The following is a 17,777-nucleotide window of genomic DNA, read 5'->3' as shown; positions in this document are numbered from 1 at the left end:
GGCATAAAACAAATTCTGAGCCTGCATCAGTTTAATCTGTTAGAGAATTGAGAAGTGAGAAAGTTATAATTTAACAGGCACAAGTACAGCTAATGAGCATTCCCTCTTACCATTAGAGAAAACCCATTTTATTTACCTTTAATAGACATCAGGAATATGTGGATGATTAGGGAGTGTAGGGAGATTGTTGCTTTAGTCTGTGGTGGTAACAAAAAATTCATCTGAAAGGCTAAACTTTGATTTAACTGCTCCGTCTGTACCCAAACTAACTTATAACATTCATAAAATTTAGATTTTGACTAAGATGCAAGCAGCTGTAATCCATTCCATCATCCATTAGAATAAAGATTTGCTCATTGCCAGAATTTCAACGTCGTCTGTTGCTTTATACATCGTGTCCAGCCAAAGGTTAATTTGCAGACCTGATCATGGCTTAAACGTCTATAAAAAACTAAAATCAAACAATCATAAAATAAACTGATGTATATTAGTGAGTTTATGGAGAGCTCATAAGGCTTTGTTGCATATGCATGACTTATGCATGAAGCTCCAGGCAGAAAGGCGCTCCACCCTCTCTAAATGTAGACATATACTGTATAATGTGTGAGACTTTAACTATTCATGTCAGCATTGTTAATTATTTAACTGAGGCACTTCGGACAGGTCCAGTCAAACAGGAACTGTCAGTTCACATTAGATGGCTTTGAGCTGAATGTGACCTTAACAATCTCAGATGATTCTGACCTGCGAAACTGATGTTTAAGCTAATTTTAATTAAAAAAAATACAATATCATCAAGCCTCTTTTAGTGTGTAGGTTGAGAAACATTTCAATAGGAAAACTGAAAAAGAACCACAACCAGAACAAATATGGTCTGGGTGGTATAATCAATTTACTGAAAAAAACAAACAAAAAAAACAAACAAAAAAAACACAGGGAGGACCCACAGTCATGAACACCTATGGATTTCCAAGAGGAGGGATACAGACAGATGGAAAAATGAAGAATGGATGGATGGAAACATGGCTGGACCAAGACTGAAACAAGGATGGAAAAATGGTTGGATGAACAGTCAAATGTAATGTGTGTTTATTAACTAGCAGTTGAGATCCTAATGTTGTACGTCTGTAGTTAAGCTATATGATTGACCATGTAGTTAAATTCCTGCTTTATTAATCAGAATTATGATTTTATCAGATTTATAAGAGGTGCTCTGACAAGCTGTGTTTTCTTTGGATTTTATGATTCTTTTATCTTCAGACTTTTGTCAGTTTTTATCACATGGACTTTCTATAGCTTCCCTAACACCTGGTTTTAGCTCCTGGAGCATGTAGTGACAGGTTTTCGTGAAACTCTTTCTAGATCTGTGAACTGATCCTTTGTTTTACATTATTGTGGCTTTCTTCATCTCTGGTTAGCCTGATAAAAATCAGGTGTCTTCACCACATGAAGATCATGACAGGTTCTTGTGTCAGAGTTGTGTGACGTCTGAAAACAAACCGATCTATCCAGGTTCACTCAGCATCTCTTGAATCAGTTTTAACAAAGACTGTGTTGCTTACAGCTCTCGATCTCCAAGGTGCAGTTCTGTTCATCCAGCGGGTATCTGCGAAGGTCCATCATGCAGGCGGCTGTCGTGGTGATCCTTGGTGAAAACAACAACAACAACAAAAAGAAATGTTCATTTGATTTCTAGAAGTTTAAGGGTAGAGCCTAACTCACAGAACCGACCTTCTAAACCTCGAATTACACAAATCCTTTTAAACCTTGAGTGGAGCGAAACTATCCGTCTCGTTCCCATAATTGCCTTTGCTGTGCTGAATTGACGTCTGCAGCTCTTCTCCCTTTGTAAAGCTTTGTGTTTTAATCTCAATTATAGCAGGCAGTAATTAGGAGTTAACAATAAAACCGGATGAAACTCTCAGTGAAGTTTTACAGCCGAAGCAACAACCATCACAAACTGTTCTCCGTACGGATGGAGCCACACCTTATTTACAGCCTCATAATCTGTGCGTACGACAGAAAACACGATTAAAGGTCATCCCAGATATCCACTGTAGCATGTAGGTAGATTATAATTAATGTGCTGAAATGGAAGGATAAATTACAGGCATTTTTCTGGGTGACCTGCACTTATACTCATTCAGACAGAAAATCTGGCGGCGTAGGGAATACGTGGAGCAAACAAACGATCCCTGCACGCTTCATAGACTTTAATTAGACATACGTAAAGCTGCATTATACCCAGTGAAGCTTATTAAAAAGTATTTATTGTCAAATGAAATACATTCTGTCCAAAATAAAGCATTCCTATTAATTTTTTTTATGGTTATTTACTGACATGCACATTTGGGAATCCTCAATGTACAATTAGGGCAGCAGATATGAAGCTATTTAGACAACATTTTTGAGCCAACCCCACCCCAAGATGAGGAAAAAAAATAAATACACCACTATATGAATGGAATAATCATTTAAATGTTTGGTTTCGTTTTTTTTCTTTGTTGTGGAGAAAATGAACTTCTTTTCACTTTGTCCTGATTATCTTTTCATAGTAAAAATGCAATAAAGTAGCAACTGTACTTTTACAAAACAATAATGTGAGTAAGCACTTTGGTTCAAAGCAGTTGTGGAAATGAACTTTTTCCACTTTGGTCAACATTTGGTGGCGGCTGAACAGGTTTGTCTCGTCAGAGATCCTCCATGCTGCACCTCATCTTGTCACCTGTAGATTTGTTCAATGTGTAAAATGGAATGGGTAATCCTACAGGGTTCATGGGTCAGTATATCATATATTTAATACCTCCATTCAGCTCTGGTTCTGCCCCCGTCTCTTCTTCCGATCAGTCACATCTACAAACATTTGAAAAAGAAGCAACCAGGAGGTTCCCATGTATGACCTGACTGCTGAATTTAGGTCTTTGTTCTGTCATTATCTGTATCTCATATTGGGAAGTGTTGTCTCATTCTTGCTGCTTAATGCTCAACTAACTGTGATCCAATCAAGTGCACTCTGAAGGTCAAGACTTCAAAACACCAACAGAACCACAATGTTTACAAAGATAAAAGGGGAACTGCAACAAATTCTCCAAGATCCCATTGTTTCCTCTTAATTTGGAGAAAAAGCTATTCTGTCCTGGCATAACATGAACTCTAAAACATTCTTGGGCTCTAGTTTGTGCACCCAGCTGTGTGACTCTAAGGGATTCACAACTATGAAAACAGAACTGCAGCCTTCTCCTTACAAGTCAGTGAATGGACACTTTCCATTTGTACTGTCTGTCCATGCCTCTCCGCCAGCTTTAAGACGCGTCCAAAGCTTCCTAAAGTGTTCAGCGTGTTCAAGAAAAAGATGAACAGCCAGGAATATTCAGAAGGTAAGGGATAAATATTTATGTTTTTATGGGCTTTTAGCGTCCATGACAGTGTAAGAGCTGGGAAAACGTGAAGACAGCTGAACTTTTACTGTCAGAGAAAGGAGGTATTAAAGGATTTTTTCATTTTCACAAGTCACCCTGGAATCCCTGGATATGCTATTTTCAGCCTCCTTTCAGAAAATATTTTCTGAAGCACAAAGCCTTAGGAAAACGTCCAAAGACAGAAACCATAATAAAATTGCAAATAAACACAAATAAATGACACAAATAAATACATTTTCGTCTACCAGCAAGTGGTGCCAGTCTGATATGGGGTCCTGCATGTTATCCACTCATTTATCAATGTCACAGTTTCAACTTGAGTATTTAGGTCCTAACAAAATATAATGTTAGCAAGCTAAAAATTTAGTTCTTAGCCAGCCAAATATTTGATTTACAAACTAAATTGCTAGTTTATAGCTAAATGCATGCACGTTTGCTTGCTAATGTGCTGAAGTGGACAATCAAAAATAAAAGCTGTGTCTTGAAAACTTCTTCATTAACTCCTGCTGGACACATCCTCCTCCTGAGCCATGCACCCTGTATTTATCATTAACAATTCACTATTATGCACAGGTTTCTGTTTTTCTATCTTATAAAAGAACAAATAAAATGCATGTTTGCGCTTGTTAAATGACAAAACAAGTGCAGTGGTTGTAAAGTAATGTGTATTTATTTAATAACCTCTGACTTTTTACTGTGATTTCCCCACACGTGGCCTCGTGATCACTATGACTCGTTAAACAGAAGCTTTTCAGACTCTGCATCGGCTCAGGCCCAGCAGCGCAGACTAAACTTAGCCTCTGTGTCATCTTTTCTTTCCCTTGCCGAGAAGAGCTTTCTCTTAGCTGTGACCATACAAAAGATTTGCCGCTGACGATGATGAGGAGATAAACAGGTCTTTGATGTTGTCTTCATTATTCCAAGGTGCTGAATTTCCAATAATTGGGATGTGAGAGTGCCAATCAAAGCTGAGGTCATTTTGGGAAACCTAAATATAGCCCTTGTCTCAGCAGCGAGCACACTGGATGAATAATTGTCGGAGCCTTTGGGGGATAATGATTCTGCAGCTGAGCAGTGTGAAAGATATGATCATCAGTCCTTCAGATTCTGGGGCCAAAGTAGAGAAGGAAGGAAAAATATACTCCCAGCATTGCAGGGAAAACCTCCTGGACCAAGACCTTTGAGTCATCCATTCATTGCATTCAATACATTTGTTAAACCTTTACTTGAATCTCCTGTGAGTATTTTGCATGTGCTTAAAGTTTAAAAAGAAATATGATAAACCCCAACCACGGGGTCAGGGGTTGCACTTTAACACCCATGATCTAGAGCATGGCAATTGAGTGCTTACAAAGATTACAAATTGGTTTCATGGTTTTCATCCAAACAATTAGAACAGTGGAAATATTCTGTAATAATTACATTTTATATTGTTCTGGAAACACACATATTATTTAAGATGGAAATTCTGGTCCAGGGTTGGGGTGAAAAGGTCAAAAAGAGTGAGGGAAATGAAAACTACGAGCACTGGAGATTAAACGGAGGAAGGAAACTAGCTTAGAGGGAAGTAAAGTCTTGTCTATCTGAATACACTGAGAATTGCTTCACTTTAGGAAGGGACAGAGTGCTGAAAACAGCCCGCAAGGCCCATGTTCATTCAGCCTCAAAAGAAGAGTTGTTTCTGGGTAAATCCAGCCTCCCTGTCCTTTTCATCGGCCTGCTTCAGGTCTGACTTAATGCTTTCTGCTTTCCTCTCTCATTGTATCCCTGTTTCTGTCTTTGAAAAGCTGCTTCTATGTGGACCTTAAAAAACCCTGATCTGAGCAGACAGCTCCTCCAGACACAAAAATAACACCAGCGTCTCAGGCTAAATGCTCCCAAAAACCATAAAAGCCCACAAATTTCAAGTTTGCTAAAATGTACAAAAAAAAAGTGTAATAGTAACAACGTGTTTGTGAAGGATAATGACACCTAAGAAGCATGAAGGCATTTGGACCAAATAAACCGAACAAACTAATCAACTAATTCAATGAAATTTGTTAATGTATTAGAGCGGATTGCACAGAATCTGACTTGTTGACGGCATACCTGGAGAAAAACCACAGCCTCTGGTTCTCTTATGTATTTTCCAGTAACATAGTGTCATTTATTTAGCACAATAATGCAACTGTTTGTCGAGTGTTGCCAACAGCGCAAGGTTGCTTGACACCGTCAGCAAGTGTGACGGTGTCACGATTTGTGCACACTTGCACAAATCGTGACTTTTAAATGAATAGGGCAGCAACAATATACATCACAGCTGCAGGAAGTTCAAGGATGTCCAGTTGAAACCTGCTATTTTCTCTCGTGAATCTTAATCCCAATTGTTTGGTTCATCTAGAGCAGAGAAGGCGAATGCTGCCACATGAGACCGACTGGTAAGAAAACTGATGAAAATACTAAGCAAGAGCAACTTCTACCAACAATCTGGTCCAATTTGTTGGACCCCTTGTAATTTCATTTTCCACCATGATGGAACCGTACAGACTTGAAAATAAAGAGATTAAAGTAACAAAACAATTTGATGGGATTTGGATCCCCCCAAATCATTATCCTTGACTAAAAGCCCACTAATCATTAGTCTGGTGTCTGTGATTTTGTCAACTGCACGGCATGTTTCGAATTCCATGTTTATTATAGCTTGTTTTATTGTATTTTGGTGTCACTGTAAATCACATCTGTACCACAGTGTGTTCATAATCTTCTCTGCCAGCTGCTAGGACATATACAGACGGAGGCCAGAGCCCCCTTCACACAACACTTCAAGGAGGGTTAAGCTGTCTTTTGGACTCCATGCGTTTTGTCAATGGACCGATACAGACGTCAAACCCACCTCTGTTGCATCCTAACTTGCTAAGCGAAGTTCTCACTGATGTGCAACCAGTCACTAGAACGTTTTAAAACTGTAACTAAAACTCAGAACTCATTAGATGAAACAATAAAAAGGCGAGATATTCAGGTTTAATTTTAAGCGTTTCCTCTGCCACTATAGGATGATGCATATTTTGTCTGAGTTAATGTTTTGAAAAATAAAAAAAAAGATAGGATGCAAAAACTAAGAATGCATATTTTATGAGTAGTGCTCACGGCGATGTAGCCCCACACCTCCTGTCGTCCAGCACTGCTGGCTTTACTATTTCTAAGCGAACAGCTATGTGGAATATCTTGTGATCTATAAATGCCCAGAGGGAGCTCAGAGGCAGCTCGTCTTCGAGGGGTTATCACAACAATATTTTGTGAAAGGGGCTTGTGTAGCCGAAGACGCTGTGCTTAGTGTGAATTAAACACTTTAAAACTTTAAAAACAAAGTTTAAAAAAGCAGGGAATGTTCAGGTTTTACCTGCACACAATTAAATAAAACCGTGTCGAAACATATGTTACGAGCTGAATTACGAAAGAGTCATCGCATTATGCTAAGGAGTCATCAATTAGCCTTGCACTGCAGCAAAATGCTCTCAGAGCAAACCCTGTAAGTAGGACCAAGATTCTAGATGATTGTAAAGACAAAAAAAACAAAAAACAAAAAAAAAAAACAAATCAAGTCGCGTCTGAGCTCTGCAGGTGAAGTTTTATTAGGATATTATAACATTCTTACCAAATGTAACCTGTGCTGGAGAGGCATACTACAGATGTTCCACAACAACTGTTAAAGCAACATATTTGTTGCTTTTGATAAACTGCAGCATCCTGAATCCCATTAGCAAAGGAAGAAAGTGTGTTACAAAAGAAAAGCAATGTGTCTTTCAAAACCTGGGATCACATTTATTAACTTTAATCAGGTATTAAACTGAGAGTCTGTATCTTCCAGTGCCCATTTGTAAAACAAAAACACAAAGGATCAGTATTGGGGCAAAAATTTAGATCAGGACAAACCAAATTGGCTGATTTCACAACACAACGAACCGTCGTGTCGAGACAAGACAAAGAAGCAGCTCAAATATCCAAACGTTGACATTTTGCACCTGTGATCAGAAAAATTTCCCTGATCTTATTCAACCATCTGACTAGTTCTCAAAAACCAAACTGACCACTGAGGAGCATCAATGAGGTTAGGAAGAAGCTTTGGAAACAGCCAATCTCAACAGAAATGTTATGAAATTGTAAGTACAAGTCTTTCAAATGAAATAACTGTTATGGATTTTTCTTTACTATACCAAAATGTATCTATGCTGACTATATATATAGTTCTGTATCTGTTTATTCACAGCAGAACAACATATGAGACTAAGGAAACTATTACTCACTGGGCAGCTGATGTCGTATGCCAGTGTTGCAGTTTGACTTGAACCATACTGAAAAACATATGTCTACGAGTGCATTCGCATCCTTTCCTTATTCTGTGTCCCGGGGAGCAGTGTACCAAAGGATTTCCAGTTAAATGAAGGGTTGCCATGAAAACCATGTTGGTTTTGTATCCTGCTCTGGTCAACAGTCAGAGCCCTGCTGCTCAGCCACCTGGCATCGCTTCACCAAATCCTCCATGTTATGGGTTAGGATTGGTGCATCGCTGACAGAAATATCCATGGTTTCAATCATTTTTCTTTAGAATCAAAATGAATGTTTTATTTTTGCTCTGGAAGCTCTCTGATAACAGGCAAGTTTCATCTTGTGAGAAATGTTTAACGATGATATATTAACCACAACCATAAACACAACTTCTGTAACTGAGGAGGAAATTATGAAGTTAGATCTGAAAAAAGTGAACACAAAAATATGTACCCACAATGCTGATGGGTTTAACATTTACAAGTCAAACCTGACTCTCTATTTGAAGAATCTTTGTGCCTAAATAAAAGATTACTCAGCCTTTAAAGAACTAATTCTCACCATTTTTATTTCAAGTAAAGACTGATATTGTGTCTGAGTATTTTTTTTTTCATTAACTTTGCGTTATCTTTGGTCTAAGGGGTTACAACCCAAACACAAAAGCACAAAAAAAAAAAAAAATCCACTGATCTTCTGTTACAATTTGGCATTTTAAATGTCCCCGTCTTTTGCAGCAAAATCGTTTCAGCCTCACGGATTCTTAGTGGATTAATCATCTCTTTGAAGCTACACACTGGTAACACCAACACATTGATCCAAACTGAATTTGGGTTTTGCAACAATTGCAGCAATTAATTGGCTCAGTATTCCCCAGGAAAGATTTGCATGCTTTGAACAGAAGTCTTTTGGAAACACAAACATCCCGGAGGCAGCACTGTTCCTCATTAAAACCTGGTCCCTAAATCCCTTTTATATGTACAATCTACAGTTTTAAATCAACCTCTGTTAGAGCGAGAGACTTCAAGCTTGTTGAAATATGGAATATTTTATATTTTCCAACAAACCAATCTGGGATTTGTGTGAATGCATTTATGTCATTGGAAGAAAACCTTGTCTTTAGTACAAACATCCTCAACATTTCTCAAAATCTCATGTTTCCCAGATGATAGAAAACCTAAGAATTTAGAGCATACGTAATTGACAGCTTTAAACTTCAAATGTTTTATGTGCGTCATTACAAAAAGTAATATTTTTTTCTCTGTGCTATTCTTACGTACCTAATAGGTTCCTTTGTGGAAAGCTAGAAAAATATCTAAGATTCTTCTTAAGCAACTGGCAGAGAGGTGCAGATTGGTTATTGTCAAAAACATCAGTTTTAAATGATGCAGGATGTTTTACAGAGGACCAAGAGGAAAATGTGCCAAAAAGAAGGTGACAGTCTGAAAACCCTTTTAAGCTTTCAACTAAAAGGTCGGAATTAATTGTTACCTGAGGCCATAAAGCACAGTTCCGTCAGGGTGTAGCCGGATCATCCTGTTCTTGACCGTCACCCCATGGACAAAAGACTTCTTGTCATTAATAAAGTAGGTGTCAGGAACCCAGAGCTGGTCAGCCACCCGGTTGTCCAGGGTCAGGTTTAGGGGAATGCCTGTGTAGGACAGCCGCTTGTCTCTCCAAGACTGCTGGAAATACATGGTGATGGTGTAGTCCTGATGGGGCACAGAGACAGAAAGACTTTAGTTCCTTATTATCTGTTTGACATCCAACCAGCATGCAGCGGGGTTTTTTTTTTGTTTTGTTTTTGTTTTTTTTTTGTCTATTCCAGTGTTGAGAGTCTGGTTTGTATTCAAATAAGTTCAACTTATTTCTCAGAATATAGCAGTGTTGATAAAAAAAAAAAAAAAAAAAAACTGCTCTGTCAGGCAGCTAGCTTTTCCAGCTTGTGGGAAACTGTGTGTGCTTTGATCTCTGTTTTACTCTTGATTCTTATGCTTACTTTTAACTGAATAAAACTCAAAATGACACAGAAGTAATCTGTGAAAACTTTGCCAGGCATTTTTCAGCTCTTCTCTGAATATTTCTGACATCTCCAGATATATGTTTAAAATAATTAGCCTTATGCCAGATGAAAACATCATGGATTGATTTCCTCTTCTAGTCTGAACTGTGTCAAAGTTCACATGGAAGGATTAAGGTTTACTAACCCGAGTATTTAATTACTGGAACAGCTGTGTGGCTTATCGGTGCAACTAACACACAATGTGGGATCCAAACCATTCAGCTCCCACTGTTCCCCCCTCATAAAAAACACAACACGTGTTCCAGCAGCAGAACAGACTGCAGAAGCGAGTTATGTTGTGTGATGTCAGCTCTTATTAAGCAGTGGGGAAAGTCACTGGCCTCCATGCTCCAGTTCTGAGACTCAGACAGCTGGAACTCCCAGCTTCACCTGCTCCTCAGAGGCTCCCGTTCCTGCATCAGCCTCGACTCTGCAACCGCTGCACCAGTCATTTCTTGCTGTGACTCAGTCAGGAATGGTGGAATAATGCAATAGAAGAATTTATTTGCTTCGACGTGTATAAAAATAACTTGGGATGATTTCTTGTTTTTACAGCATCACTGAGCTTAGTCTACATCTAATGTCAGATGAACCCATTTTACGTAAGAGTTGTCAAAGAGCATTCAAAGACACAGACAATGCAGTTTTGTCCCGTGAGAGCCAAGACCTCTCAATATAAACATTTGCATGAAGTTGGAAATCTAGCATGGACTGGACCAGATTAAGCCATCTGATACATAAAACACTCAACGGTAGGACTTCTAGAAGTACCTTAAACGGGATGAATCGTCTGTCTTTTTTTTTTTTTTTTTTTTTTCTGCTGGGGGTTGGTTTTTGGGGCTCGGGGAACACGTGTTTCATTGCTGTCTTTTGCTTTCAGGGTTAACATCTTAACATCGGGAAGGCACTCCACTCATGTTCTCACTTTCCAGCCGGGTCCATTAAAATGCTGGTGGAGTCCTGTGCGCTTCCTCCTTTTATGTAATTCTAACCCTTCAAATTGCATTTTGTTGGGGCTTTGAATCCACGAGGTGTTCGAGCATTCGAATTAGCTGCTGACTGGAACAAATGAGGAAGCCAGGGAAGTGATGTCATGAAAAGAAGAGGCTAGAGTCATAAAATCTGATTTAACAACAGGTTAAGATTTTTAGACTTCTTTAAGGCATGTTTACGTAACAGGCAAATCTAATGTTTCTTGTCCGACCATATATTATCTTCTACTTATGTACAATGGAGGTAAGAGGAAAAGTCAGACATCCTTTCCATAAGAGAGCATCCTTCAGCTTCTCCTGAGGTATCCTAGGTATTTTGAGGAGAGAAAAGCTATCCCAAACCAACTTGGGCCTATGTGATTTAACAGAATGTTAAATCACATAGGCCCAATGATTTAACAGAATGTTAAATCATTCTGTTAAATGATTTAACATTTAACAGAATGTTAAATCACAAACTAACTAGCCACACTGCAATACTGTCTGGCTTTTTTTTTTTTTTTTTTGCATCTCCGCTGTCTATATTTTAGCTATAGCCTACCACAGGAATAAGTTGATTTCCACCATGTGCCAGAGTGCACCAGGATGCAGTTTTGACCCCCAAAGCTGCAGCATCCCTGAGCAGAAAAACTTCAGGCACCTACACAGGATGACGATGAGTCCGACACAGTGGTAGGTCTGCAGCGAGCAGGGCACCTGACACCTCACCCAGCAACGTAACCACATCCCCCAAAGCCAAGTCTGGAGCCCAGTCTCTCCAGTAGCACCTGTACATGCATCTGGTAGCAAGACTTTGCTCCTTGGTTGATTTAAAAATCAACAATCTTACTTTACTGGAAGCCTGCAACCCGACTCCGGATAAGCGGAAAAAGGTGTATGGCTGGATGGATGAATCTTACTTTAGAACATCAGTGGTCCATGTTAGATAAGGTCAAGTAATTTGATTTCCTGTGATAGTACAGGGATTCAGACCATCTAAAATGTTTCAACAAACAAGTCATCAAAATGTCTCAGCTGAGAGCTGGTAGCATTTAGAGGAAAAATCACCAGGTTTCGGTTGATCTAATCTGGGAGACGAGCAGCCGTTAAGATTCTTCTCACAGCTATTCAGCGTTTTCAGCATCCGTTGCACTTTGCCAAGATGCTTATGTGTGCATTTCTCAGGAAGCTCGAGGGAAACTAACTTTCTGAAAAAAATAAAATAAAAATGAAAAAATGCATGTGTGTGTTTGAGGGCCATCTGTACCTTCAGAGGTCACCGTTCAACACCAAGATGAGCGTGGCTATAGCAAAAAAAAAGGCAACCACTGCAACTGCTTTGGCCTGATAAATACTTTAACTAGAACACAGAGACTGTAGGGAGATTGCAGGCTGTAGAACAAACAGATTTGCAGATTTAAACTACTTGGTGCAAAGATAAAACAAAATTTTAATCAAAAGCAAGTCATATAGTAGGAAGTCAGCTGAATGTCCTTATTTTTCTCAGCAGCAGAAGCTTCAATCAAAAGAAAATCTGCAGCCAGTTTTGTGAAAGCAGGTGATAAAAACATGTCAAATACACATAGTGAAAAGGTAAAAAAAAATTAGAATAAATGACCAACATAGAAAACTGGAGTGTAGCAAATGACAATACAAAGGGAGAATGAGGTAAGCTGCTCTACTGAACTAGTGTGTAGTTTTTAAAGCTTTCTACTTTGTTGTCATTTTAAAATAAACTTTAATTGCAAGTTCAAATAAAAGATAAAACAACATTGTATTATTCATAAAGCGAAATAAAAAGGCTTGCAGTGTGAAATTCTGGACAAGTAGACAGGTGAGGATAATTGCTCTTGATCTGTCATTCTCTGCTTTTCAAAGGTCTTCCAGAGTTTTTAGAAAGGACTGAAAGTCAGGAGATGAACCAATGTTTTGTGGAAGAACTAAATTGGTTTTCCTATCATTTTTTTAGAAATAGAGATGTCCATGAGGTGCAAAAATGTGACGGTAACATTCTTTATCATTTATTTTTACAACCACCAAGGACCAGACATCTACAGAGAGGTTGCATTGCTGCTTTTAGTCTGGTTAGATCCATGCAAACTGATGTGGTATCAATCTAAAATGAAACTTTTAAAAGGTTTTATTTGTTTCATTTTTGTCACCATGTTTTTACTAACTTTGCTTTTGATTCAGATTTTAATTTGCGCGCACAAGAACACTTCCTGCAGTGAGAACCTTTCTGCACTTTTAAATCAATGTGTGTCAAATGCCATCTGACTCCTGCAGAGGTAGTCTTCAATACTGTCAAACTCCGCAAATATGAGCTTGTAAATCCTGAGCAGTCTCAGCACTGGGATCCAGTTTAAACCAACAGAATGTTACATCCAAACATCCAGCTTAATAGAAGCAATAAAACAAGAATTAGTCATTCAGCCAGCCACTGGAACTGTTAGTTGCAATAATAAACTAGAGATGACATTACGTCTCATGAGGCAGCAGCGGGAAAGTGCTGCCTCATAAAGCTGAGAACACAGAATATGAAGCAGAGCGACCTGCTTGTGTTATGCGAGGGTGGGTTTACAGTCTCTTTGGGGATGGAACTATTATTAGAAGCAGCTGTTCCCCTCAGCACCCACTTGTCCATCATCAAGGTGGCACCTTGGTGTTTCGGAGGCTGAGCGATAGCCTAAACGTGAACCAAATACTGAGTATTTACAGTCTAGAATCAGGGAGAGGAGGTGCTTCCTCACTGCAGTGAAACCACACTGACCTGCACCTCGTGGGCACCAAACCTAGATGGCCAAATGTTGAAGCCTTGCTTCCTTTTACACATTTATGTCTCTGTAACACTATTACACTTGTTCCATTTCTTTCATCCTGTGGGTCTGACTTACCCTTATATTTTCATCTTAATGCGGCAAAGGGTCTTGTGCTGCAATAACCTCACTGCAGTGTGCTGCGGTTTGACCTAATTCCTCCTTATCTATAACCATCTTTGGCGGAAACTGAGCAAACATCAGAAAAGGGATTACAAAGTGAGGTAGGAGGAAAGGCAACATCACTTTCTAATCAGAAAAATACTGAAGCCACAGCAGGACCAGGGCACATGATGTAAAACACATCCCGATCACAAGTCAGGCAAATACAACTATGAACTCCTGACATATCAAAGTAATAACCAGGGGTTTGCAGCTCTGGAACATAAACACTGGCTGGCAAAAAGCTGAATGTAAAAAGCTGGAAAATCTCTTTTTCAACATGTTATTGGAAGCCAAAAAACAACAGAAAGCATGGGTAGTTTGGTGTTTTGGTTCAACAGTTCACAATTCCTCACTGCCTCTGACAACCACTCCACAAATGATCCATCCTATTATAGATGATAAAACCGACTTCTAGAAGTCGGTTTTGTAGGTGCCAGCCTCTCAGTAGGTTTATCCCACCATTTCGTCCATTTATATTTTCTACATAAACACACCCACAAAATTCAGGTCAATCACACAATTGTTTTGCATGCAGAGGGGGGCAAAATGCTCATCGGAAAGGTTGTGAAAAGAAGGAGTGGATGACATGAAGCTCGGAACAAAATGACAATTTTCATCACACAACTGCAATAATGAGAACCGATTTTGACATGTCAGTCCGACCATGCTGGGCTCTTGAAACAACACAAGAAATAAAGCTTGGATTGACGTGACCGGCTGATTCGGTTTTACCATAAACGATAACATAGTAAACAGAGGACATGTTGCCTTCCTGAGTCCTGTGGTCAGACCAAATATCCAGAAATCCTCTAATACAGCAAAAACCAGTGATGTGAAGACCAATAAGAATACAGATGCTAATCATCTGCTGTCTTCCACACATCAGGGCTTTCACTGTTGCCAAACCAACCAGCATCCTTTTCCTTGTTTCCATGCCAACCCCAGCTCTCTCCCATACAGGTAGACAGAGACAAATCACTACAAATCAAGATTCTGGAAGAAACAATCACAAGGACAAATCAAGTTAGTCCAAATATGAAGCAAAAAGGAATGTGTTTTATTTGAGAGATTGGTTGTTTATACTGGTACCAGTGTCTTAAGTGATTTAAATACATAGGAGTCAATAGTTTACAGTTATTACCAGAATCCTTGAAGTTTAACAAATTAGTGCTGAGCCCTCTGTAGGATTAATTTAGCACAGAACCTTTCCTGTGTGCCAAACAGATTTCCTGTGACTTCCTGAAGGGCCCAGTCACATTGGCACCCATGACTGCTGCCACCCATTTCCCTGTTCTACTCCACTACTCACTGGTGGAATCAATCAATACACATTTGTGTCAATCAGATGTCCCCTAGGGCGACTACGTTTCTTAGTTAGCGGATAAAGTGAGTTTGTAGTTTGCTGCTCATGCAAAGCAAAGTGTAAAACATTAATCATGTAGACAGTTTGCTGAAAGCAAAGTTTAACACTTTGGCTCTGGGACAGAAGCTGGAGAAAAGCCCTGCTGATATCACTCCCACAGCAAAAGAAGAGCATGCTCTTTTCCTCTTGTTGGGTATTTAAATAACTACAGATAAAAGTTTAAAACGTCTGTCTTAAACCAAGTTTCAACAACTACCAGTTGAACCGAGGCCCAAAATGACTGCTATCCAGTCTGGACTGCTATCCAGTCAAAGTGTGGTGAGTTCACACGAATGTGGTCTCTTGAGGTCATTCAGACTGAAGGTGAACACACAATCCGTTACCAGCATGATTTCACATTGGACGGTCTCCAGAATGAGATGCCAATATGCCTATTCCAGAAAAGGAACTTTCTTTGACATTTTGAATTACTGAATTACATTTTGTCTGATGTTTCACTGAGAAATTAAAATGCTGAGAGACCCTTGTTACTTGAGAATTTGGCGATTTGAGGAAGGATCAGAGATATGTTACCGCATTACATTTAGAACTGAAAGTGTCCATGATTGAAGAAAAATGAACCAGGATACCAATAGAAAGACTGGGGTCATAAGTGAGGTGAACTTGACTTTGTAGTCATGAGTTGTGGGTAACAACCGGAAGAATGAGATAAATATAAAGAGGTGAAATTAGACTGATCTCACCTTAGGGATTGGAGCTCAGAGTCAAGTCCCTGTTTCTGCACAAGGAGCCAGATTGGACATCTGGTGAAAATACTCAGTGGCTGCCACCATAGAGAAGGTTCCACATGTAGAAACCTTGAGGCAGCTATTTCACTGCCGACAGGAGAAGGCCAACCAAGACTGGGTGGCTGCATGTTAATGCAATCCAACCAAAGTTGATTCCTAACTGACTCGTAATGCAAGCCTCAAAAACTGACAACTATTTTCAGGTTATGAAATGGTAAGTAGTAGCACAGGGCTTCCTCCAAAGCACTTCACACTACAGTCATTCACTCACACATTCGATGGTAAGTTGCCCTGAGGGACTCTGACAGAAACCAGGCTGCCATGCACCGGCACCACTGGGCCCTCTGATCACCATCAGCAGGCGAGTCGAGTGAAGTGGCTTGTCTAAGAACACAACTAAGACTGACGGAGAGGATGTTCAAACTGGCAACTCACCGTTTAAGCGATTGTCCAAGGCAAGTTTTAAGGCGAGGACTTTTAGAGTTTCCTACCTGAACCTTTTACACACACAAGCCAATCTTGTAGTGGAAGACCAGGGCTTAATTTGGGCACAAAGGCAGTGGTAATAGAGATCTGGAGCAGGTGCGAGAGGTGTGGGTGAGCGACAAAATAATCAGTCTGTTGTACCAAGGTTTGAGCTCACAACCAGTCGCAATGAACAGCCTGAATAAATTTTTCCTAAACGTTAGAGCATCATGTAAACCTAAACATTTTGTTGCTTGTGAGTTCCGGTGTCCGTGTTGACCTCAGTTAATCCTTGTCTCACATGGACCGCTGTTTGATTTACAAATTAAGCATTGTGGCAGACCATGCATTGGCAATGTGAGATTCTATAGTTCATATGGTTGACAAATGCCTGCTGAAGTTGTTAAAACCAGGAGAAAAGTGGCTCTCAGTCTGCATGTTCTGGTTTGACTTCTCTGGTTTCCACTTTCCAGTCTGAGCAGACAGATAGAGACGTTAAACAGGAGGTTAATGGGGCTTCATTTGATCAGGTGGTCAGGCACGGCATCTTTATTCCGAGCAAGCAGAGCTGCAGTGACATATGAGGCTGTGATTATCACACTGGTAGCTTTGACTTGAACTGTTTCTCTTCTGTGTGTAAATCTGAGACTGTCGAGTTCTTTATAGAAAAAAGTTTTCTTTAAAAGGTCTCTTTTTAGTAAGAATATATTCAAGTTACTATATATCTATTGAAATTAAGTCCTAATTAGACATTACAGTAGTGGCTTTGTTCCATCTCAGCTGCCTCCAATTAAGTGTTTGCGGTAAAATAAGATGTTTTAATAAAGTTGATTAAAGCATAATTTTTACTTACCCTTTGATAAACAAAAGGTAAATGAAATCATGCTTTATGTGGATGTTCACACATTTCTAAACTTAATAAAACAAAAGGACATGAGTTTCTATTCAGAGCCTTAGAACTACTCGTGCCTGGTCCCCCCCCCCCCCCAGCCCCTAACCTCCTGTGTCTAACTGAGCAAATCCTGACACCTTGATATCTTCTCCATGCAGAGATGAAGAGAGGTCTGCACCGCTTCTCATAAATCCTAATCCCACAGCGGCGCTCGACCCATCACTCCTCTGTCCTGATCGATAGCACCAACTGGGTGGATGAACGCAAAACCCATGACTCGCTCTGAAAACACAGCACACTCTCAAAATGTCGAGAGGAAATGTGTAGAAGGCATTCAAATTTATTTCATGCATTTTGCTTTTAAGCAGTAAAAGTGGGAATTTGATCCTGACTTAATGTAATTTTCATTAGCAGCTAACAAGTTTTTTATTGGCCATGTGGTGATTGCATCGATTTTTTTTTTTTTTTTTTTTTTTTTTTTTTTTTTGGGCCCAACCCCCCAAAAAATTTTTGGGGGGGGTTTTTTGCCGGGGG

The 17,777-nt window shown here is 39.6% G+C and overlaps 1 protein-coding gene across 1 annotated transcript in view; it reads right to left on the bottom strand.

Annotated features, from left to right (window-relative positions):
* Positions 1 to 1,562: 1,562 nt before the first annotated feature.
* The window catches only part of LOC106937613 (gamma-aminobutyric acid receptor subunit beta-1-like), a gene marked incomplete at its 3' end in the record, with an annotated part of 28,767 nt that continues 12,552 nt past the window's right edge, over positions 1,563 to 17,777 (bottom strand). Inside the window, exons 4-5 of the mRNA XM_015019214.1 lie at positions 9,213 to 9,433; positions 1,563 to 1,645 (exon numbers count right to left, since the gene is read on the bottom strand). Coding sequence (XP_014874700.1) covers positions 1,563 to 1,645; positions 9,213 to 9,433 — 304 coding nt within the window. The remainder of the gene's footprint in view (positions 1,646 to 9,212; positions 9,434 to 17,777) is intronic.

Source organism: Poecilia latipinna, unplaced genomic scaffold (genome assembly GCF_001443285.1).
Source record: "Poecilia latipinna isolate Pla-1442-1.1 unplaced genomic scaffold, P_latipinna-1.0 Scaffold2390, whole genome shotgun sequence".
Taxonomy (NCBI): domain Eukaryota; kingdom Metazoa; phylum Chordata; class Actinopteri; order Cyprinodontiformes; family Poeciliidae; genus Poecilia; species Poecilia latipinna.
Note: the sequence above shows the minus strand (reverse complement) of the source record. Positions and strands in the feature narration are given on the sequence as shown.